Source organism: Falco naumanni, chromosome 10 (genome assembly GCF_017639655.2).
Source record: "Falco naumanni isolate bFalNau1 chromosome 10, bFalNau1.pat, whole genome shotgun sequence".
NCBI classification, from domain to species: domain Eukaryota; kingdom Metazoa; phylum Chordata; class Aves; order Falconiformes; family Falconidae; genus Falco; species Falco naumanni.
In genome coordinates this window covers 21,923,066-21,940,325 of record NC_054063.1, presented here as the reverse complement: position 1 = coordinate 21,940,325, position 17,260 = coordinate 21,923,066, and the positions used below count along the sequence as shown (strand labels likewise).

At 61.7% G+C, this 17,260-nt stretch overlaps 2 protein-coding genes across 6 annotated transcripts; both read left to right on the top strand.

Annotated features, from left to right (window-relative positions):
• The first annotated feature begins 301 nt into the window (after nucleotides 1-301).
• On the top strand, nucleotides 302-4,535 carry CCM2L (CCM2 like scaffold protein). 2 transcript variants are annotated; one of them, XM_040609778.1, is made up of 10 exons: nucleotides 302-394; nucleotides 679-846; nucleotides 1,170-1,253; nucleotides 1,368-1,551; nucleotides 2,199-2,653; nucleotides 2,736-2,871; nucleotides 2,998-3,061; nucleotides 3,273-3,420; nucleotides 3,601-3,739; nucleotides 3,983-4,535. In XM_040609778.1, the coding sequence occupies exons 1-10, from the start codon at nucleotides 365-367 to the stop codon at nucleotides 4,261-4,263; spliced, it is 1,689 nt and encodes a 562-aa protein (XP_040465712.1). In that variant the 5' UTR covers nucleotides 302-364; the 3' UTR covers nucleotides 4,264-4,535. The 2 variants fall into 2 exon arrangements, with proteins under 2 accessions (XP_040465712.1, XP_040465713.1); XM_040609779.1 differs by having other exon boundaries at nucleotides 3,951-4,075.
• Nucleotides 4,536-5,791: 1,256 nt separating this feature from the next.
• On the top strand, nucleotides 5,792-16,978 carry HCK (HCK proto-oncogene, Src family tyrosine kinase). 4 transcript variants are annotated; one of them, XM_040609215.1, is made up of 13 exons: nucleotides 5,792-5,871; nucleotides 7,580-7,709; nucleotides 8,134-8,179; nucleotides 8,452-8,551; nucleotides 8,691-8,789; nucleotides 8,940-9,043; nucleotides 9,479-9,628; nucleotides 10,072-10,224; nucleotides 10,540-10,722; nucleotides 11,168-11,244; nucleotides 13,715-13,868; nucleotides 14,118-14,249; nucleotides 15,596-16,156. In XM_040609215.1, the coding sequence occupies exons 2-13, from the start codon at nucleotides 7,581-7,583 to the stop codon at nucleotides 15,796-15,798; spliced, it is 1,530 nt and encodes a 509-aa protein (XP_040465149.1). In that variant the 5' UTR covers nucleotides 5,792-5,871; nucleotide 7,580; the 3' UTR covers nucleotides 15,799-16,156. The 4 variants fall into 4 exon arrangements, with proteins under 4 accessions (XP_040465149.1, XP_040465151.1, XP_040465152.1 ...); XM_040609217.1 differs by lacking the exon at nucleotides 15,596-16,156 and adding an exon at nucleotides 15,149-15,580; XM_040609218.1 differs by lacking the exons at nucleotides 14,118-14,249; nucleotides 15,596-16,156 and adding an exon at nucleotides 16,670-16,978.
• The last annotated feature ends 282 nt before the right edge of the window (nucleotides 16,979-17,260 follow it).

Below are 17,260 nucleotides of genomic sequence, written 5' to 3'. Positions count from 1 at the left end.
GCACCACCCAGCCCCAGTCCCAATCCCAGCCCCAGCCCCAGTTCAAGTCTCAGCCCCAGTCCCAGTCCCAGTCCTGTCCCAGTCCCAGTTGCCATCACAGTCGCAGTCCTGTCCCAGTCCCAGCCCCAGTCCCAGTCCCAGTCGCAGTCCCAGTCCCAATTTTGTCCCAGTCCCACTCCAGCCTCAGTCCCAGTCCCAGTCCCAGCCCAGCCCAGCCCAGCCTAGTCCAGTCCCAGCACCCCCCAGGAGGGGCAGGAACTCACATCCCGGCCATCCTGGTGGAGTTTCCGACACAGGAAAACGCAGCGGCGCCGAGCGGGGCGGTGGGGGCGGCCGTGCTGGGAGGCAGCGCCGCAGCCCCGCCATGGACTGCGAGGCCAAGAAGGGGAAGAAGGTGCGTGGGCCGGGGGCTGGTGGCCTGGGGGCTGGTGAGAGGGCAGGAGGGGGTCAGATGCACAGGTACACCGGGATGAGGGGCCCTGCACCCCATCCTGTGGCGTGGTGGGGAGAGGTGGGGTCACCGCTCGCTGCCCCTTGAACCACCCAAAGGGTGCAAATTTGGGATCCGTGAGCAGAGAGGGGCCCAGCCCCTCCTGGGGCACTGGGTGCCCGCGGACCCCGGGTGCCAGGGTTGGGTGCCTGGTGGTGACATGTCCCCATGCCCATTTCCCCTGCCAGGGCTTCGTGTCGCCCATCAAGCGGCTGGTTTTCCCCAAGGTGGCTCGGAGGCCGGCGCTCCGCAGCAGCGTCTACCGGCGGCCGCTGCACTCGGTGCCCCTCTACCCCCCTGACTACCTGATCGACCCCCAAATCCTGCTGCATGACTACGTGGAGAAGGAGGTGAAGGTAAAGAGGTGGGGTGTCCGCAGGGATGCCTGGGGTCCCTGCCTGCTTGGGGTGGGGTATGAGGCCACCATACCATGCTGAGAGCCACCAGCCATGGTGGCCAGGAGGGTCCTGGTCCCCTCCCTACACAGACAAACAGCCAGGGAGGGGGAGTGTGGGCTGAGGGTGCAAGGAGGACCCCCCATTGCAGGGTGTCCCTGCACCCCAGGGACATGCATCCTGCCTTGGGGATGTGGGTGCTCTGGGGGTGGCTCTGGGCCATGGGGTGGGGAGGATGCCTACCCCAGCGCCCCCCCATCTGCCCTGGGTTTTGTCCCCTGCAGTTTTTAGGCCATCTGACATGGGTGACATCCTCCCTGAATCCCTCCAGCCGGGATGAGGTGCTGCAGCTGCTGGACACGGCCAGGGTAAGAGGGGTCTCCACTCCCCAGGGTGCCCCCCAGCACTGCCCGGAGGGTGGGCGCTGCGTGCCCCACACCACAGGGTGCCCCACACAGCCAGCACATGCTCTGCTCCCACAGCAGCTGAAGGAGCTGCCGCTGCAGACAACGCCGGAGCAGGACAGCATCCTCAGCCTCTCAGCACGCTGCCTCCTGCTCACCTGGCGTGACAACGAGGAGCTGATCCTGCGCATCCCCACCCACGAGATCGCCGCAGCGTCCTACCTGCGTGATGATGCCCTGCACCTCCTCATCCTCAAAACCGGTGCGGGGCTCCAGCTGGCAGCACAGCTGGTCCCGAACACCTTGTGTCCCCAGGGCACGAGGGGCCAGAGCCTGGGGGGTGCTGGGGAGGTGCTGGGGGTGTATGTGGCAGCAGCTTGGGCCAAGCACTAAAGCCCATATTGCCCCCCTGGCTCGGTGGGGGTCTGCTCCCCTGGGGCTGGAGGGGTGCACTGCCTCAGGCTCTCCACTGCCCTGGCAGGCAGGTCCCAGCTGTGTTCCCAGCGCCAGTTGCTTTAATGGCAGGAGGAGATGAGGCTGGAAGTGACCCCCGTCCCCGTCCCCCGCCATGGAGCTCCAGAGGGGATCAGGGGTGCTTTGATCATCAAACCTGAGCTCAGCTGCCAGCCGCAGGCAGGGTCCCTGGGGAGGGGGCTGCACTAGGCTGAGCTCCAGCCTGCACACAGAGCAGTCCCCTAATCCCCTGCCCTGCTGCCCCTAATCCCCCTGCCCCTGCCCTACGGTAGTCCCACTGCCTTCAACCCACTGGGGCTCCCCCAGCCCCACCTCACCACCCCCATCCTTCTGCATCCCAGCTGGTCAGTGGGACGGGGCGGCCCGGGCAGGGGCTGGGGGCCAGCAGGGTGGGCAGCAGCCCCCTGCCCTGATGCCCCATTTGTGCTGCCCCAGGCCTGGGAGTGGACCCGGTCCCCGCTGGAGCACACCCCGAGGCAGCCCCGGCCGGCGTGCCCGAGGCATTCCCCGCTGAGAAGCGGCCGGGGGGCTCGTGGCCGGAGGGGTCGCGGCTGGGGGGCCCGATGGAGCGGCGGCACACCATCTGCAGCCTGGACTGGCGGGCAGCACGGGGCGGGCAGGAGAACCGGCAGGGCGGCAGCCTGGAGCGGCGGCGGGGCGGCAGCTGGGAGCGGCGGCAGCGCGGGCGGCCCTCGGGCAGCTGGGAGCGGCGGCAGCCCTGCGGCGGTAGCTGGGAGCGGCGGCGGGCTGGCATCGCCGGCGGCAGCTGGGAGCGTGGCACCGGCTTTGGCAGCTGGGAGCGGCGGCACACCGGCAGCAACCCCCTGGACCCCCAGGAGCCTTGCCCTGACGCCTACTCCAACCTCATCATCCTCGCCGTGCCCAACAGGGTGAGTGGCCCCGGCACATGCCCACCCACCGGCACACGGCCACCCACCGGCACCCACGCTCGCTCTTTCCCTCCCGCTGCAGGATGCAGCCGAGGAGTCCTGCGCGCTCATCTGCCAGGTCTTCCAGATCATCTACGGGGACCAGAGCATCGAGTGCGTGGACCGCGCCGGGTACCACTACACCTCCACGCCCACGCGGCCCTGGCTCTCCAGCAGGAGTGAGTGGCTGGGGACAGGCATGGGGACACTGAGCGGAGTGGCACGGGGCTGATGGGCAGCAGCAGCAGGCAAGTACCATGGCAGAGGCTTGGCCCCCCTCTGAGACCTTCACTCTCCCTCCCCAGGCGAGAGCTGCCGCACAGATGGGACCTATGGCTACGATGCCGACTTCAGCTGCTGCAGCTCTTTGTGAGTCTGGCTCCCCCCAGGGTGCTCCTGCTCCCGGGTGGGTGCCCCTGCCCCTGCCCCTGGGGGGTGGGTGCCCCTGTGCCAGGGTGAGTGCCTGCCCCAGCTGCAGAGATGCCCCAGCCCTGCCCGATGGTGGGTGCTGTGCAGAAGGGGGTGGGCAGCTGGGTGCATAAGGGGTGCCGGGACCCCCTGACTTCTGTCCCCTCCACAGCAACGGCTCCCATGAGACCTTTGAAGCATATTACAGCGGTGCCTCCTCACCCTCCTTCCACCAGTCCCACCACAGCCTGGCCACTGCCTGCAGCGGCAGTGACCAGAGCGGCACTGGGCTGGAACAGCTGCAGGACTACATGGTGACGGTGCGGGCGCAGGGACGGGCGAGGGATCCCACTCAGTGCTGGTGGCTGGGAACAGGGTGGGGTGGTGGGCAGGCCTGAGCCCCCCCTGCAACAGAGAGCAGGCAGTGGGGTGCAGGGTGGGGGGCCGGGGCTGTGCGCTGATGGTGTCCCCAAGCCTAACCCATGCCCGTGTCACCACAGCTGCGCAACAAGCTGTCACCGCAGGAGATCCAGCAGTTCGCCCTCCTGCTCCGCGAGTACCGCCTGGGCATGCCGGTGCAGGAGTACTGCACCGAGCTCCTGCGCCTCTACGGGGACCGCAGGAAATTCCTCCTCCTGGGTGAGTGTCTGGGCTCATGCTGCAGCCACCCTGTGCCATCACGAGCCCCTGGTGATGGCTGTGCACCCCTTGGGGATGGGGTGCTGGTGTTGGCTGTGCTCTGGGGGGTGTTGGCACCCTGCTGCTCGTGGGGGATGGGATGGGACAAACCCCCTGCCAGCAGCCGGTGGGGCTGGCTGGCATCTCACACCAGTGCTGCCCACTGGGGCAGGGTCACCCTGAGGCTCACCGTGCCCATGGCAGGAATGAGGCCGTTCATCCCTGACCAAGACATCGGGTACTTTGAGACCTTCCTGGAGAGCATCGGCATCCGGGAGGGTGGAATCCTCACCGACAGCTTTGGCCGCATCAAGCGCAGCATGAGCAACACGTCAGCCTCGGCTGTGCGCAGCTACGACAGCTGGTCCCTGCGCTCCGAGTCCGAGTCCTTCAACCGCATGATCACGGACATCACCCATGACATTGAGGCGCTGGCGCGGGATGAGGAGGAAGAGGAGGAAGAGGAAGAGGACAACTACCTGTGAGGGAGTGCTGAAACCCAGTGGTCCCCTCCCCACCCACTGATGCAGTGCCGCATCTCCAAGCCCAGACTTACTAGGTGCCCAGCTCTGCCCAAGTGCCTGAAAGGGAGGACATTGTCCCCCACTTTGTTACACAGGAGAGGTCAAGGGCTCTGCACCACCCTGGCAGCTCTTGGCAGGGCTAACAGCATCGTAGGGCAGCCATGGTGGTGAGACAGCCCCCATCTGGCAATGCCGTGTGCTGTAATTTCTGCAGATTGCAATTAAAAGCCACAGCTGGGAGTAGAGCAGATTCTTCCCCAGGGAAAGGCTGTGCCAGGGTGCAGGGGCTGCTGCGGTGGGGGGGTGAGCTGGGCCAGGGGCACTGCTCACAGCCCTGCTACGCACCCTACCACTGCTGGGCTGGGAACACCCTGCCCACCCCAGTGCCACATGCAGGTCACTCCCAGAGTCAAGGTGCTGCCGGCTGTGCTGGGCTGGCCCTGGGGGACACTCCTGGCAGCATGGGATCCCAGGGAGCTCAGAGCAACGTGGGGGGCCAGCGATGGTGTGCTGGGATGGGAGGGGGCTGGTGGCCACAGCTGATGCACTGCTGCCTGTGCTGCTCGTAAAGCAGTCGGCTTCCATCACGGGCCAGCGGCAGGAAGGCGCCCAAGAGCCCCCATGGCCCCAGGGATACCCTGAGCCGGGGCTGCCGGCACAGTGTCCCCCATCCTGCCGCCAAGCACCCTGGTGCAAGGGCAGGGCAGGGGGACACTGAGACATGGGCCACGCTGCGGGCAGTGGTCCCCCGTTCCGTGAGCGCCGTCGAGGCACCAGCTGGCTGCTGCCGGTCGCGGGCGTTTCACAAAAGGAAGTTCCTGCCCCAGGACACGACTTCCTGCAGCCCCGCCGGCCAGCTGGCCCCCAGCCACCGTCCCCCGGCTAATGTCCCATGGCCCCCGGGTAGCATCCCTCGGTGGGGACTGTGGGACGGTGCTGGAGCCCCAGGCCGGTGCACAGGCAGACAGATGCCGGGGCTACGGGCAGTAACTTATTTTTTTCTCTTAAACACTTTACATATGCAAATCCTCATGCTGGCAGGCGCTGCCTGGCTGCTTCCCCTGACACTCCTGAGCCAGAGCAGGGCTGTGCCCGGCCGCGCTGGCCGCTGGTGGCCAGTGTCATGGCGCAGCTGAGGGTCCCATTGCTGCTGCTGTCCCCGCCCCAAATTCCGGGGTGCTTTGGGGGAATTAAAGCAAAGGCCGGAGCGGTGTGGGGCTGGAGGGGGTCCCCGGGAGGCCCTTTGGCACAGGGGCAGGGGGACACAGCAAAGCCCCCCGGGCGCCCCTGCAAGCTGCTTCTGCCGCCGTTGGTCTAGGGGTGTCCCGCATGGCCCGGGGGGGCCCGTTGGGTGCGTGATGGAGAACCCACTCCCATTCCGGTTTGGACCCCCCAGCACCCGTACAGGGAGGTATCGGCCGCGTCCTCTCCGTCGGGGAACCGCGGCGGAACGGGGGGGCGGGGCCTTACCGGAGGGGGCGGGGCCTCACCGGCGCGGGCAGAGCGAGCGGCGGCGACAGCCCCGGCTCCGGGAGCAGCACCGGGACGTGCCCCGGGACGGCGGCGGAGGTGAGAGCGGAGCGGAGCCCCGGGGGCTGCTCGGGCCGGCCCCGCTCGGTGCGGCGGCCCTGGCAGCCCGGCGGGGAGGTGACGGCGGGGGTTCCCGGTGTAGTCCCGGGTGGGGTCCCGGCGCGGTCCCGCGGCGGGGTGCCGGTGCGGTCCCGGGGAGGGCACGGAGCAGTGCTGGAGGGGTTCCAGTGTGGTGCCGAGGGGTGGGTGCCGGTGCAGTCCCCGAGGGGTCCCGGTGCCGTCCCGGGGAGATGGTCCCTGCCGGTGACTTTGCAGGGGCCATGGGGGACCCGCCGCTGCCCACCCTGCCAGTGAGGGCACGGAGCAGCACGGGCACGGGCCATGGGCAGTCAAGCTCCCGGAGCAGTGGGCTCCCCAAATCCCACCAGGTCCCCATGGCTGAGGACAGCCACACGGGCTGTGGGATGTGGCTCTCTGGGGTAGGATGCTCTCTGGGGCTGCTCTCACCGGCGTGCTGGCCAGCCTCGGCACTGGGCTGTGGGAGCTGGCAAGAAAGCCATGGCACATGGGCTAGCCGGGATGCCAGGGGGGGACGCCAGGGGGCCGGCTGGCTGTGGGACACCTCCAGACTCCCCAGAGGTGTTTGTGCTTTGTAGGGCCAAATGCTCCGATGCGGTGTGGCACAGGCACAGCACATACCCACCACAGTGCCAGCATGGGCCATGGCCCAGTTTCAGCCAGGCACTGCATGGGTTTGCCAGGAGGGATGTGGCACTGGGCTTTGCCAGTGGCCCAGGGCATCCCTGGCAAGGGGGATGTGCTGTCTGGGGCTGCTGCTGCTCCTGCTCTGCTCGGGGCACACTGGGAAGGACGAGGAGTGCCCATGGGGTGGCTGGGAAGTGACAGCCATGTCCCCCGAGGGCTGTGGGAGTGCTGTGATGCTGCTGGTGCCTGATTGCTCCCCGAGCAAGGCCGGCAGTGCTGTGCACCTGAGCTTCCTCCTTCACTATCACTGCTGGCATCTTCTTCCTCTGCAACAGGGTCTCCCTCGGACAAGGGAAGTGCCTTTGCGGGGGGTTTCCCCCTGTGCTTGCTGCTTGCAGCATGTTTTCCTGCTGGTTTTCTTGGGGACCCAGAGAAAGTGGAGCATTTGCATTTGCCCTGGGCCAGTGGCTGCTCGAGGCAGCTCCACCCTGGCAGAGAGCAGCCAGGGAGCCCGGTGGAGAGTGGTGACCTGGGGCAGTGCAGGGCAGCCACAGGCATGAGGGGAGCCCACAAGCACCAGCCGTGCCAGATGGGGAGCCCCCCGCTGCTGGGGAGCCCCTCCATGAGGAAGGTCCTGCTTTGCAGGACGCCGAGCGGCTCTCTCCCGCCACAATGCTCAGTGCCTGCACCCCTGTCCAGGAGAGGCCTTTTTGGGGAAGGGCTGTGAAGCTGCTCCATGGCAGCCGCTGTCACCTGCCCAAAATTCACCTCCTGTAACTCCTCCTTTCTCTGCACCAGGACATCCCCTTTCCTCCCCAGCACTCCACCGTGCACCTTGCTGGGCATCCCGGCATCCCACAGCTGCTGCCCACCTTGGCTCTGTGGGACAGCGGAGCCCTCTCTGCCCCAGCTGCGCATGGTGCCCCATGTCGTGTGCCAGCGCTGTGCCGTGCCGGTGCCGGGTGGGAGCTGCTGGGAGTGGGGCTCCAGCGGGGCTTTCACCTCTGTCGCAACGGCTTCACTTCCCCTCCCTTGGCTGCAGGATGGGTTGCGTGAAGTCAAAGGAAGCTGACGTCCAAGAGAAGATGATAAAAACTGACCCCGACCCCGACCCTGGCCCCAGCTTCCAGCAGGGCCACTACGTGAGGGACCCCACAGCCTCCACCAGCAGGGTGAGTGGGAGCCAGCAAGCGAGTGGGGGGCATGGGGCTGAGCGTCACGGGGGGCTCAGCCCCTCTCTTCCCCATTGCTGCCAGCACCGAGAGCAGGACCGGCTGTGGGCACTGGCAGTGCCTGTGCGCTGGGACAGAGGGCTTGGCATGGGATGGGAGCCCGCTCTACGCTGGGTCAAAGCACAGAGCGAACCTGATGGGAATCAAGGAGTTACGGAAAAAGGGAGAGAAAAATGAAGGTGTTGGGAGGGGCAGAGATGCTGGTGGTGGGTGGGCTGCTGTGTTGGGTGGTGCTGGTGCTGCCCCTTGGGTGCCCTCCTGCTGCTGCTGCTGGGGGCTGGGACTGCAGTGGGGCCAAGACCCCAGTGGGGTACGATTCTTTGTCACTCGTGATGTCACTCTGGTTTTTGTCCCACTTTCCCAGAACAATAATGTCCCCAGCATGGCTGTGCTCCCACACAAGGATGGTGGTAGGTACAGGGGGGCTGCAAGTGGGTACATGAGGTGGGAGCGTGTGTGGGGCCTGTGGCCAGGTCCTTTCCCACCTGGGCTGGAGCTGCTGGTCCCAGCAGGATGGGAGCTCTAGGCTTCCTCAAAGGCCAGCCGTGGCCATGGTACGATGAAGATGGAGGCGCTGGGTGCCATGGGGGTCCTGGCTGGTGTCTTGGCTGCACATGGCAGGGGTGGCTGGATGCCTCATCCCAGCACAGGGAAGGGTGCCCACAGAGCTCCCTTGGTGCAGGCTTGGGGGACAGCATGGTGCTGGCGCTCTACGACTACGAGGCGACGCACACTGGTGACCTGAGCTTCCAGAAAGGGGAGCAGCTGATGGTGCTGGAGGAGTAAGTGCTGCCAGTGTCTCCCCACCCCAGGGTCTCCCAAAGGCTTATGTGACCCTGCCGGGGTTTTTTTTTCTGGAATTTGCCCCTGGAGGAGCTGGTGGTGGTGCCGTGGGCTGACCCAATGCTGTTTCTATCACAGGTCAGGGGAATGGTGGCGAGCACGGTCACTGGTGACGGGGCACGAAGGCTTCATCCCCAGCAACTACGTTGCCCAAGCCGGCTCACTGGAAACGGAGCAGTGAGTCCGTCCCTTGGTCCCATGGTCTCATGGTCCCCCGCCACAGCTGTCCCTGCTCCTGCCCCATGTCCTGCCACCAACCCTGCCCCATGCCAGCCTTAGCTCTGCCAGCCCCGGCAGTGTTTGTTGGTTCCTTTGTTCCTGCCACAGGTGGTTTTTCAAGGGCATCAGCCGGAAGGACGCAGAGCGGCACCTCCTCAGCCCCAATAATGTGGTCGGGTCCTTCATGATTCGGGACAGCGAGACAACGAAAGGTCCAGAGGGGTGCCTGTGGCGTGGTGCTGGGGCACAGCTGCCCTGGGGGAGCCTTCCTTGCCCGCATTTGCCTGGCAGAGGAGCTCGGGATGTGCCTCCCCAGCCCAGGGGCTGTGCTGTGCTGCAGGGCAGGGACTGGGGGTCCCATGCTCCCACTGCAAGAGTCCTCAGAAGAGCCCATGGTGCTGCCCTGTGTCCAAGCCCCATGGCAGGGACAGGGGGGAATTGTCCTTTTGAGGCTGTTTTCTTTGGGGTGCAGGTGTGGCTGGCCTCATAGCCGGGGCCGAGGGGGCAGTGGCAGCGTGGTGGGGATGGGTGCTGCAGTGATGGCTCTGCTGAGTGATGGCACCACATGTGCCATGAGCACGGGATGGATGGGGACAGCAGGGAGGTGCCCTCTGCATGGGGGCTGTCAGCTCACCACTCCCGAACAGGCTGCTACTCACTGTCGGTGCGGGATGAGGACAACGTGCAGGGTGCCACAGTGAAGCATTACAAGATCCGGATGCTGGATAGTGGTGGCTTCTACATCTCCCCACGCAGCAGCTTCGATACACTGCAGGACCTGGTCCAGTACTACAAGGGTGAGCCCTGGGGTGCCTATCCCCCCCATCCCAGACCCTTTGCCCCTGCACCCAGCTCAGCCAGGGGTGTGCAGAAGCTCTTGCCTGTCACTGCTGGGCTGCTGCTGTGGCTCGGGCTGTGATGAGCAGCAACTCCCGGCGCTTCCCTGGCTGCAGTGGCTGGCTTGCTGGCCATCACAGCTCTGAGTGTCCCCAAACTCCCCCTCCCTGGGTGGGCCAGTGCCCTGACTGCGCTAGGGCAGTGCAGTAATGCCAGGCAGGGCAGAGAGATGCTGGCAGGGCCAAGCTGCGACAGCCGGTGTTCGATGTGTCCCCACCATTTACGGTGGGGCATGTGGTGCCAGGACATGCCCCACGGCCACGGAGGCTGCCATGGGCTCTGCTTCAAAGTGTGAAGCAGCTGGTGAGACAGGCTGGCTGATGGCTCTGGCCGCTCCCCGCAGGGCAGAGCAACGGGCTGTGCCAGCAGCTCACCCACCCCTGCTGTGTGCCCAAACCGCAGAAGCCCTGGGAGAAAGATGCCTGGGAGATCCCTCGGGAGTCGCTGAGGCTGGAGAAGAAGCTGGGAGCCGGGCAGTTCGGGGAAGTGTGGATGGGTGAGAGCGAGGGGGAGGCAGCTGGGAGGAAGATTAAGTTGGTGGTGAAGGAGAAATGGTGAGGGGTGGGAGATGAGGTGGAGGGATGGCAGGGAAGGAGTGACCTGGGGGAGAGGAGCATGGAGAACTGGAGGTGGCCCTGGCCTTAATGCAGATGCTGCTCGGGGCAGGGTGCGTGGGGACAGCCCTGGGCTGCACGTGGTCTCCAGGCCTTGCACAGCTGCTCCGGCTGCAGGAATAGGTGCTTTGGCATCCAGTGCTCCCAGTGCCTGGGAACTGGGCAGCCTGGGAATCGTTTGTTGTACCATCCCCCAGCTACCTACAACAAGCACACCAAGGTGGCGGTGAAGACAATGAAGCCAGGCAGCATGTCTGTGGACGCCTTCCTGGAGGAGGCGAACCTGATGAAGACGCTGCAGCATGACAAGCTGGTGAAGCTGCACGCAGTTGTCACCAGGGAGGAGCCCATCTACATCATCACCGAGTTCATGGAGAAAGGTGCCAACTGCATCCCTGCGTGCTCGCCGTGGGCCAGGCCAGGACCAGGACCTGGGTGCCCCAGAGATGGTGCAGGATCAGCCCCTCCTGCATCCCCAGGCTCAGCCACGGGCTCTGCGCTGGCTGCTGGGACACTGGGAGCAGGGCTGGATCCTGCCTGTCTGAGCGCCCTGGGGCAGGGTGCTGGGGGGAATACGGTGATGGCCCTGGGAAAGGGAGGGATGGGGGCTGAGAACAGGTGAGGAGGAACGCTCTGCAAGGCAGGAGAGAGCCTGCACTGGGGCTTACACCTCTGCCTGATCCACGGGAGCAGGATGGGGGGTCAGGTGTGTTTCCTGACCATGTCCCCACATCTATGCTTGGCTCCCTGGGACCCTGTGATGCCCCGAGGGTGGGCACAGGCTCCAGCTGAGCCGTCAGCCCTGGCGCCCTTCCCTGTCTGCAGGGAGTTTGCTGGATTTCCTGAAGAGTGAGGAGGGGAACAAGCAGCCGCTCCCGAAGCTGATCGACTTCTCTGCCCAGGTGAGGAGGTAGCCGACCTTTCCCAGCTCCCCACTCTTGCTCCCCCTCACTCCTGAGAAGGGTGAGCGAGGGGGTCAAGGAGTCCAAGAACTGACTTGGGATGGGCTCAGTGCCAGCCAGGAGCCTGGTTTGAACAGGCAAACACTGGGGGTGGCGGGGATGCAGGGAAGGGGCCGGTGAGGCCTCCCTGTGGTGCTGCCCTCAGCCCTGTGGGCAACCGGCCGCCCACTCGCCGCCCTGTCCCAGCGGCAGGGGCAGGTGTGTGAGAAAAGCAGAAGTGCCGTGGCTTCCTCCCAGTAGCATGTTGGCTGCGGCACGCAGCGGCTAGCCTGCGCCCAGGCCCTGCCCCACCGGAGCTGCACAGAGCACGGGAGGTTTTGCCAGGCTGCTCCTTCCAAGGAGCCAGGAAACCTGCATCTTCTGAGGCCGACGTGGTGTGTGCAGCCCTCGCAGCCTGTGGTGCCTCTGTGCTTTGTGGAAGTCACAGGAGTGAGGGTCGGAGATGATTTCACTGCTCTCATTTGCGTGGTCCCTTCTCCAGGACATGCCAGTGCTGGTCGGTGTTGCCCACCTGAACTTGCCCCCTCCCAGCAGCAGCCCTGGCAAAACCATCGATTTCTGCCCATCACCACTGATGTGGTAGTTACCAGCACACACCGCGCTCTGGGTGACAGAGCCTCATCCGCAAACTCGGCCAAAGCCCTGCAAAGCCTCACGTGGCCGCATGCCCACCCCGTGCCACACACCAGCATGGCTGCGGTGCTGCGGGGCAGCGCCTGACGCCGGTGGGGCCGAGCCCCTGGGCAGGACCCACCCACAGCTGTGGCAGCGCTGAGCTTCATGGGTTTAATAGGAAATCTACACCCCAGTTTTGTTGCTTTCACAGTGCCTGGGAGCCTGAGGTGGGCACGGTTTCTAGAAGAGAGCGTAGGATGTTATGTTACCCACATGCCTGTGGGAGGTTTGTGGATCATTAAAATCATCTACCTGCCAAAGGGCTGTCAGGGGCTGAGGGAAGGCAGCTGGAGAGGCAGGAGGACTCGGTGAAAATAATTCTGGGGGTATTTTCAGGAGCTGATTTTGAGTACCGCTGAGCGTGCTACTCTGATCTATCTTCATATGTGCAACCACTGTCTTGTCCCTGCTGCTTCTGTAGTGTCCCCAGATGCTGGCCAAATCCAGAGACTCTGATCCAAGCTCGGTACCTCTATGAATTATTTCACAGAGATACCTGAGCAGCAGGAAAGTCAGGATGGGAGCCCAGATCCCAAGGGCTTAGACCAGGCCACTGGCTACTCCAGCTGGCTGTGCCAGGGTCTGCAGATCAGCTGTGCACTCTTGCACGCCATCTGTTCCCAGCAAGCTGGCTCTTGCAAGCTGCCCGGCTCGGCTCGGTAGCTCGGAGGGGCTCGAAGGGGCTGCTTTCTGCAGCGCTGAGAGTGAAGGCTGAAGCGCTTTCATGTGCAGGCAGCAGGCAGGTAGCGAGCCTGGCACCCAGGCTTGTGCTGGGGCTGAGTCACTGCAAGCAAAACTGTATCTGCGGTCATGGAAATAACCCTTCCGCTCTTGCAGTGCTTGTTTACTTCTGTATTTTGTGTGGAGAGCTATGTGAGAAACTGCAGCTTGCCCCGGCCCAGCTTGTGCGGTGGCTCCGGCCCCTTCCCCTCCTGGACGCTGGTAGCATCCAGGCACGAGATAATTTGGCACAAAGCTGGGGGTTGGTGTGACCTCTCCAGGTCATCTCTGCACTGATCGGGGCTAATACACAGCCACAGCCACTGAGCGCTGAGGCTTCAGGAGACAGATCTGGAGATGGCATCTTCAGGGGTTGTCACAGCCATCCTGCTCCCAGGCAGGACTGACTCTTCACAAACTATTCTTGAAGACCTCAGGCATCTCCCCACCCTCCTCGGGAGACTGTGCTTTTCTGTCCTCACCAAGGAAGCGCTGCAATGCTGGCCAACCCTCACTGCAGCAATTAGTCATTTTGTTGTTCCCTTGGTGCAAGGTGAGGATAATTTACTCCCTGCTTCTCTCAAGCTGTGGTTGATGTTATTTGGAGACTGGTCTCACCTCTCCTCTGCACAGAGAATGATCTACTCCACTTCTGCATGGCTACGACTGAAGCAGTTACACCCTGCCCTGCAGTCATCCACTGACACTTGCCTGTGAGCTTGTCAGCTCCACTGACACTGGTTCTCACTGCTTTTCTCACACAGGCACTTAAAAAGGGCCACGCTGGGCCGGTCATCCCAACCCTGACCTCTTCTGCCAGGGATTCCCCGTGCAGAGCGCGGTTCCCACACAGAGGAGTCAGTCACATCTCCTGCTGTGACTCAGCCTCCTTTTATCCCCTTTCCAAGCGCTGGCCAGAAGCTGTGAACCTCTTTCCATTCCTGGTGACAGCTGAGTTGCGGGGATTGTGCTGTTTTGAACAGCCTCTGCATTTTTCTTTTCCCCCTTTTTATAGATTGCAGAAGGAATGGCTTTTATTGAGAAGAGGAACTACATCCACAGAGACCTCAGAGCTGCCAATATTCTGGTGTCGGCAATACTGGTGTGCAAGATTGCAGACTTTGGGCTGGCCAGAATTATTGAGGACAACGAGTACATGGCCCGGGAAGGTGCGGGAGCTGCTGGGGGCATCTGGCCGCTTTCTGAGATGGCGAGGGGTTGTGAAGCCACTAACCAGGATATAACCTTGGTGGCAAGGCCCCCGGGAGGGACGTGGAGTGTAAGAGGGAGGGAAGCTCCTCTCATTTGCATCGCTTCATATCTTCCTCTTCTGTTTGTTTTTTGTTCCCCATGTTTCACCACCGGTTTCTCAGCATTTGGGTTAGAGCTCATGTTTCCCATTGGCTTTCTTTGTCCAGGTGCCAAGTTTCCCATTAAATGGACTGCACCAGAAGCCATTAACTATGGATCTTTCACTATAAAATCAGACGTCTGGTCCTTTGGGATCCTCTTGACCGAGATCATTACCTATGGGCGCATCCCATACCCAGGTAAGGAGGTGAAATGCCTCCTCTAACGTGGTTCCAAAAGATGTGCTCCACCTTCTGGGCCCCATCCATGGGATCTGTTTCTTCATGAAGTTAGATCTCTGAAAACAGAGGGAATGGTGAGAAATTGGAATCTCACACTGGGAGCAGGGTTCAGAGATGGTGGCACAAGGTCTCAAGACGGCAATTCTGTCAGGGAGCCATGGAGAGGAGCCCAGAGCACAGGATGCTCTCTGAGCAGTCTGCACTACTCGTTTAGCTATGTCCAATGTTTGGACAAGAGCTCACCTAGGATGGATGATTAGGACGATTTTCTCCCTGGGAGTCCTCAATGGACACCAGCTGTTTTCAGTGATCTGAAATTCATGCTGACATGACATGGGCTCCCTCTTCTCAGTTTCCACAAAGCAGAGCTGGGACGTCTCCTCTGGGGAACCCACAAAATGGGTTCAGGTAGTGACGACTTTGGGGTGCCCGCTGCTTTGAGGAGAACGGCAGCTGCTCTATATACTGCCTTGGGGCTGATCCTGCAAGGAAGTCCTGAACTCCTCCAGCTCCATGGGAAACCAACAGTTGTCAGGATCTCTAAAAGACCTAGTCTCTCTGTTTCTAAAATAAAGATCATGTTTCTAACATGAAAGTGTAACTGACTGGCCCCAGGCTGGGCTGCATGGCCCTGGGAGAGTGTCTATTGTACACCCCAGGTTCCTGGCTCACAGGTTTGCAGCACAGCACTAACCCCTGGCTTTCTGCCTCCTGCGGATTAAGCGTGTTTGGAAGTAGCACATCAGTTCAGGGCTGGTAGCTGGGCCAGGTGTTTTTGGCAAATCTAAATCATCATCTTCCTTAGGAACCACCCTGTATTTTGTACTAATTGTTACTTTGGTACTTTTTTTCAATAGGAAATTATTCTGTACAAGAAAACTAAACATTGCCACAAACCGGGCATGAAGGATCTGGGGTAGCGTAAAGGATTGTTCTGGAGGGTTGGTTCTGCCATCACACTAACTTATTTTTATTGGGAGGAATGGCTCATTAAAGACTCAGCAGATGGAGAAGTGTAGCCTTTATTTTTTTTGAATTTTATACAAAACGATTCTAATTCCCATCTGATCTGCTCAACTGGAGTACAAAACTGCATGCTACAACTAACCCAGCATCTCAGTTGGCTGCATGTTTCCCTGACCAGGAATAGCAGTTCCCCCCTCCCAACCCCTCTAACCTGCCCTTTTTCTTCCTACTGACTTTGTCCAAAGGGTGGGTAGTTTTGGGCTTGGGTTTTTTTTTTGCATTTAAAGACATCAGTGATAAACCATTAAATGCTCACCTGTCCTGCCCTGTTTCTCCAGGGATGTCTAGCGTGGAGGTGATCAGGGCACTGGAGCACGGGTACCGGATGCCCCGCACAGAGAACTGCCCTGAGGAGCTGTATGACATTATGATGAGATGCTGGAAGACCAAACCAGAGGATCGTCCCACCTTTGAGTACACGCAAAGCATTTTGGAGGATTTCTTTACTGCAACAGAGAGCCAGTATCAGCAGCAGCCATAACACAGGAAGCTTGGTGAAAACAGCGGATACCCTGCACTATGCATGCCATGTTAGCAGCAGTGAGCGTATGCACCCTGCTCTTCCCTGCCCCACTCGTGATCTGCCTGCGCACACCTTCCTCTGCCAGCCTGGCCCAGGAACCAGAGCCTTCCTGGTGTGGCTGGGCTGGAAGCAGGGACACGGGGAAGCCCTCTGGGGCTGCCAGATGGAGGGAGAGGTGACCCAGGGCTGTACCTTGTGCCTTTTGTGTGTGCCTGAGTGTCTGCAAGGCAGCTGCTCTGGGAAGCGCTGGCTGGCTGGTAGTTGCCTGCACGAGCAGCACCACAGAAGGAGGGCTGGGCCTGTTTCAGCTACAAAGTAAAAACCCCAGATTATTACTATTTTTTTAATCCTTGTCATGGTTTAACCACAGCTGGCAGCTAAGTACCACACAGCCACTTGCTCACTCCCCACCCCACCCCTGCGGGATGGGGAGAAGAATTAGAAAAAAGGTAAAATTAATGGGTTTGAGATAAGAACAATTTAATAATTGAAGTAAAATAAAATATAATAATAATAGTAATGAAAAGGAGAGAGGAATAAAACATAAAGAAAGAAAAAAACCAAGTGATGTATAATACCATTGCTCACCTCTGCTGACCAATGCCCAGCCAGACCCCCAGCAGTGATCGGCCCTCCCCAGCCAGTTCTCCCCAGTTTCTATACTGGGCATAATGTTCTATGGTATGGAATAGCCTTTGGCCAGTTTGGGCCTTCCCAGCCTCTTGTGCACCTGCTCACTGGCAGTGTGTGGGAAACGTGAAAAGTCCTTGATTTAGAATAAGCATCCCCAGGTGCTTATTTAGAATAAGCATCCCCAGGCCACTTCAAGAAGCCCCGTCCGCTCCCAGCCGCCATTTGACCTCGGCTGGGGGCACCGGTGGTATCGGCTGCGGGCCCGGTGTTCCCTGCACGCACACTTTATGTTGTTATTTTTAGTATTTAATTATGGGTCATTTGGGAAAAAAGCGGAAGTGGTTTGTTTTTTTTTCCAGGTTGCCCTGTAGCCTCACAGCAGGGAGCTTCTGGGCCTGTCGCTGGATTTTCCTCATGCCAAGAAGCAAACACGGTTGCTTCTGTACCTTCGTACCAGCTTTGGAAGCGTCTTTTTGTTATCAATAAAGTATTTACAAACCCCTGGTCTTTTGGCCCTGCCCCACGCTCCCCGGCCCAGCCCCCGGCCCGGCGGGACCGGGCCCGCCCGCCCCGCCGCTTCCGCGCCCGCACCCAACATGGCGCCCGCGGCGTCGCGCCCGCCCTCCGCGCGCAGGCCGCTGCCCTCAGCAAAGATGGCGGCGCGGGCCACCCCTTACCCCGGCCGGCTCCGCGGGGCCGGAGACTCGCTGGGGAGCGGAGCGGAGGCCCCCGGCCCGCCCCGCCCGGCAGCAGGGCAGGGCTGAGCACGGCCCGGCCCCGGCGCCGC

Excerpts from the sequence above, each read along its gene's own strand:
- CCM2L (XM_040609778.1), top strand. The coding sequence starts at position 365 with ATGGACTGCGAGGCCAAGAAGGGGAAGAAG. Across the intron at positions 1,552-2,198 it reads CCTCCTCATCCTCAAAACCG|GCCTGGGAGTGGACCCGGTC; the intron begins GTGCGGGGCTCC and ends GTGCTGCCCCAG. Across the intron at positions 3,740-3,982 it reads CAGGAAATTCCTCCTCCTGG|GAATGAGGCCGTTCATCCCT; the intron begins GTGAGTGTCTGG and ends TGCCCATGGCAG.
- HCK (XM_040609215.1), top strand. The coding sequence starts at position 7,581 with ATGGGTTGCGTGAAGTCAAAGGAAGCTGACGTCCAAGAGAAGATGATA. Across the intron at positions 8,180-8,451 it reads GCTCCCACACAAGGATGGTG|GCTTGGGGGACAGCATGGTG; the intron begins GTAGGTACAGGG and ends CCCTTGGTGCAG. Across the intron at positions 10,723-11,167 it reads CACCGAGTTCATGGAGAAAG|GGAGTTTGCTGGATTTCCTG; the intron begins GTGCCAACTGCA and ends CCCTGTCTGCAG.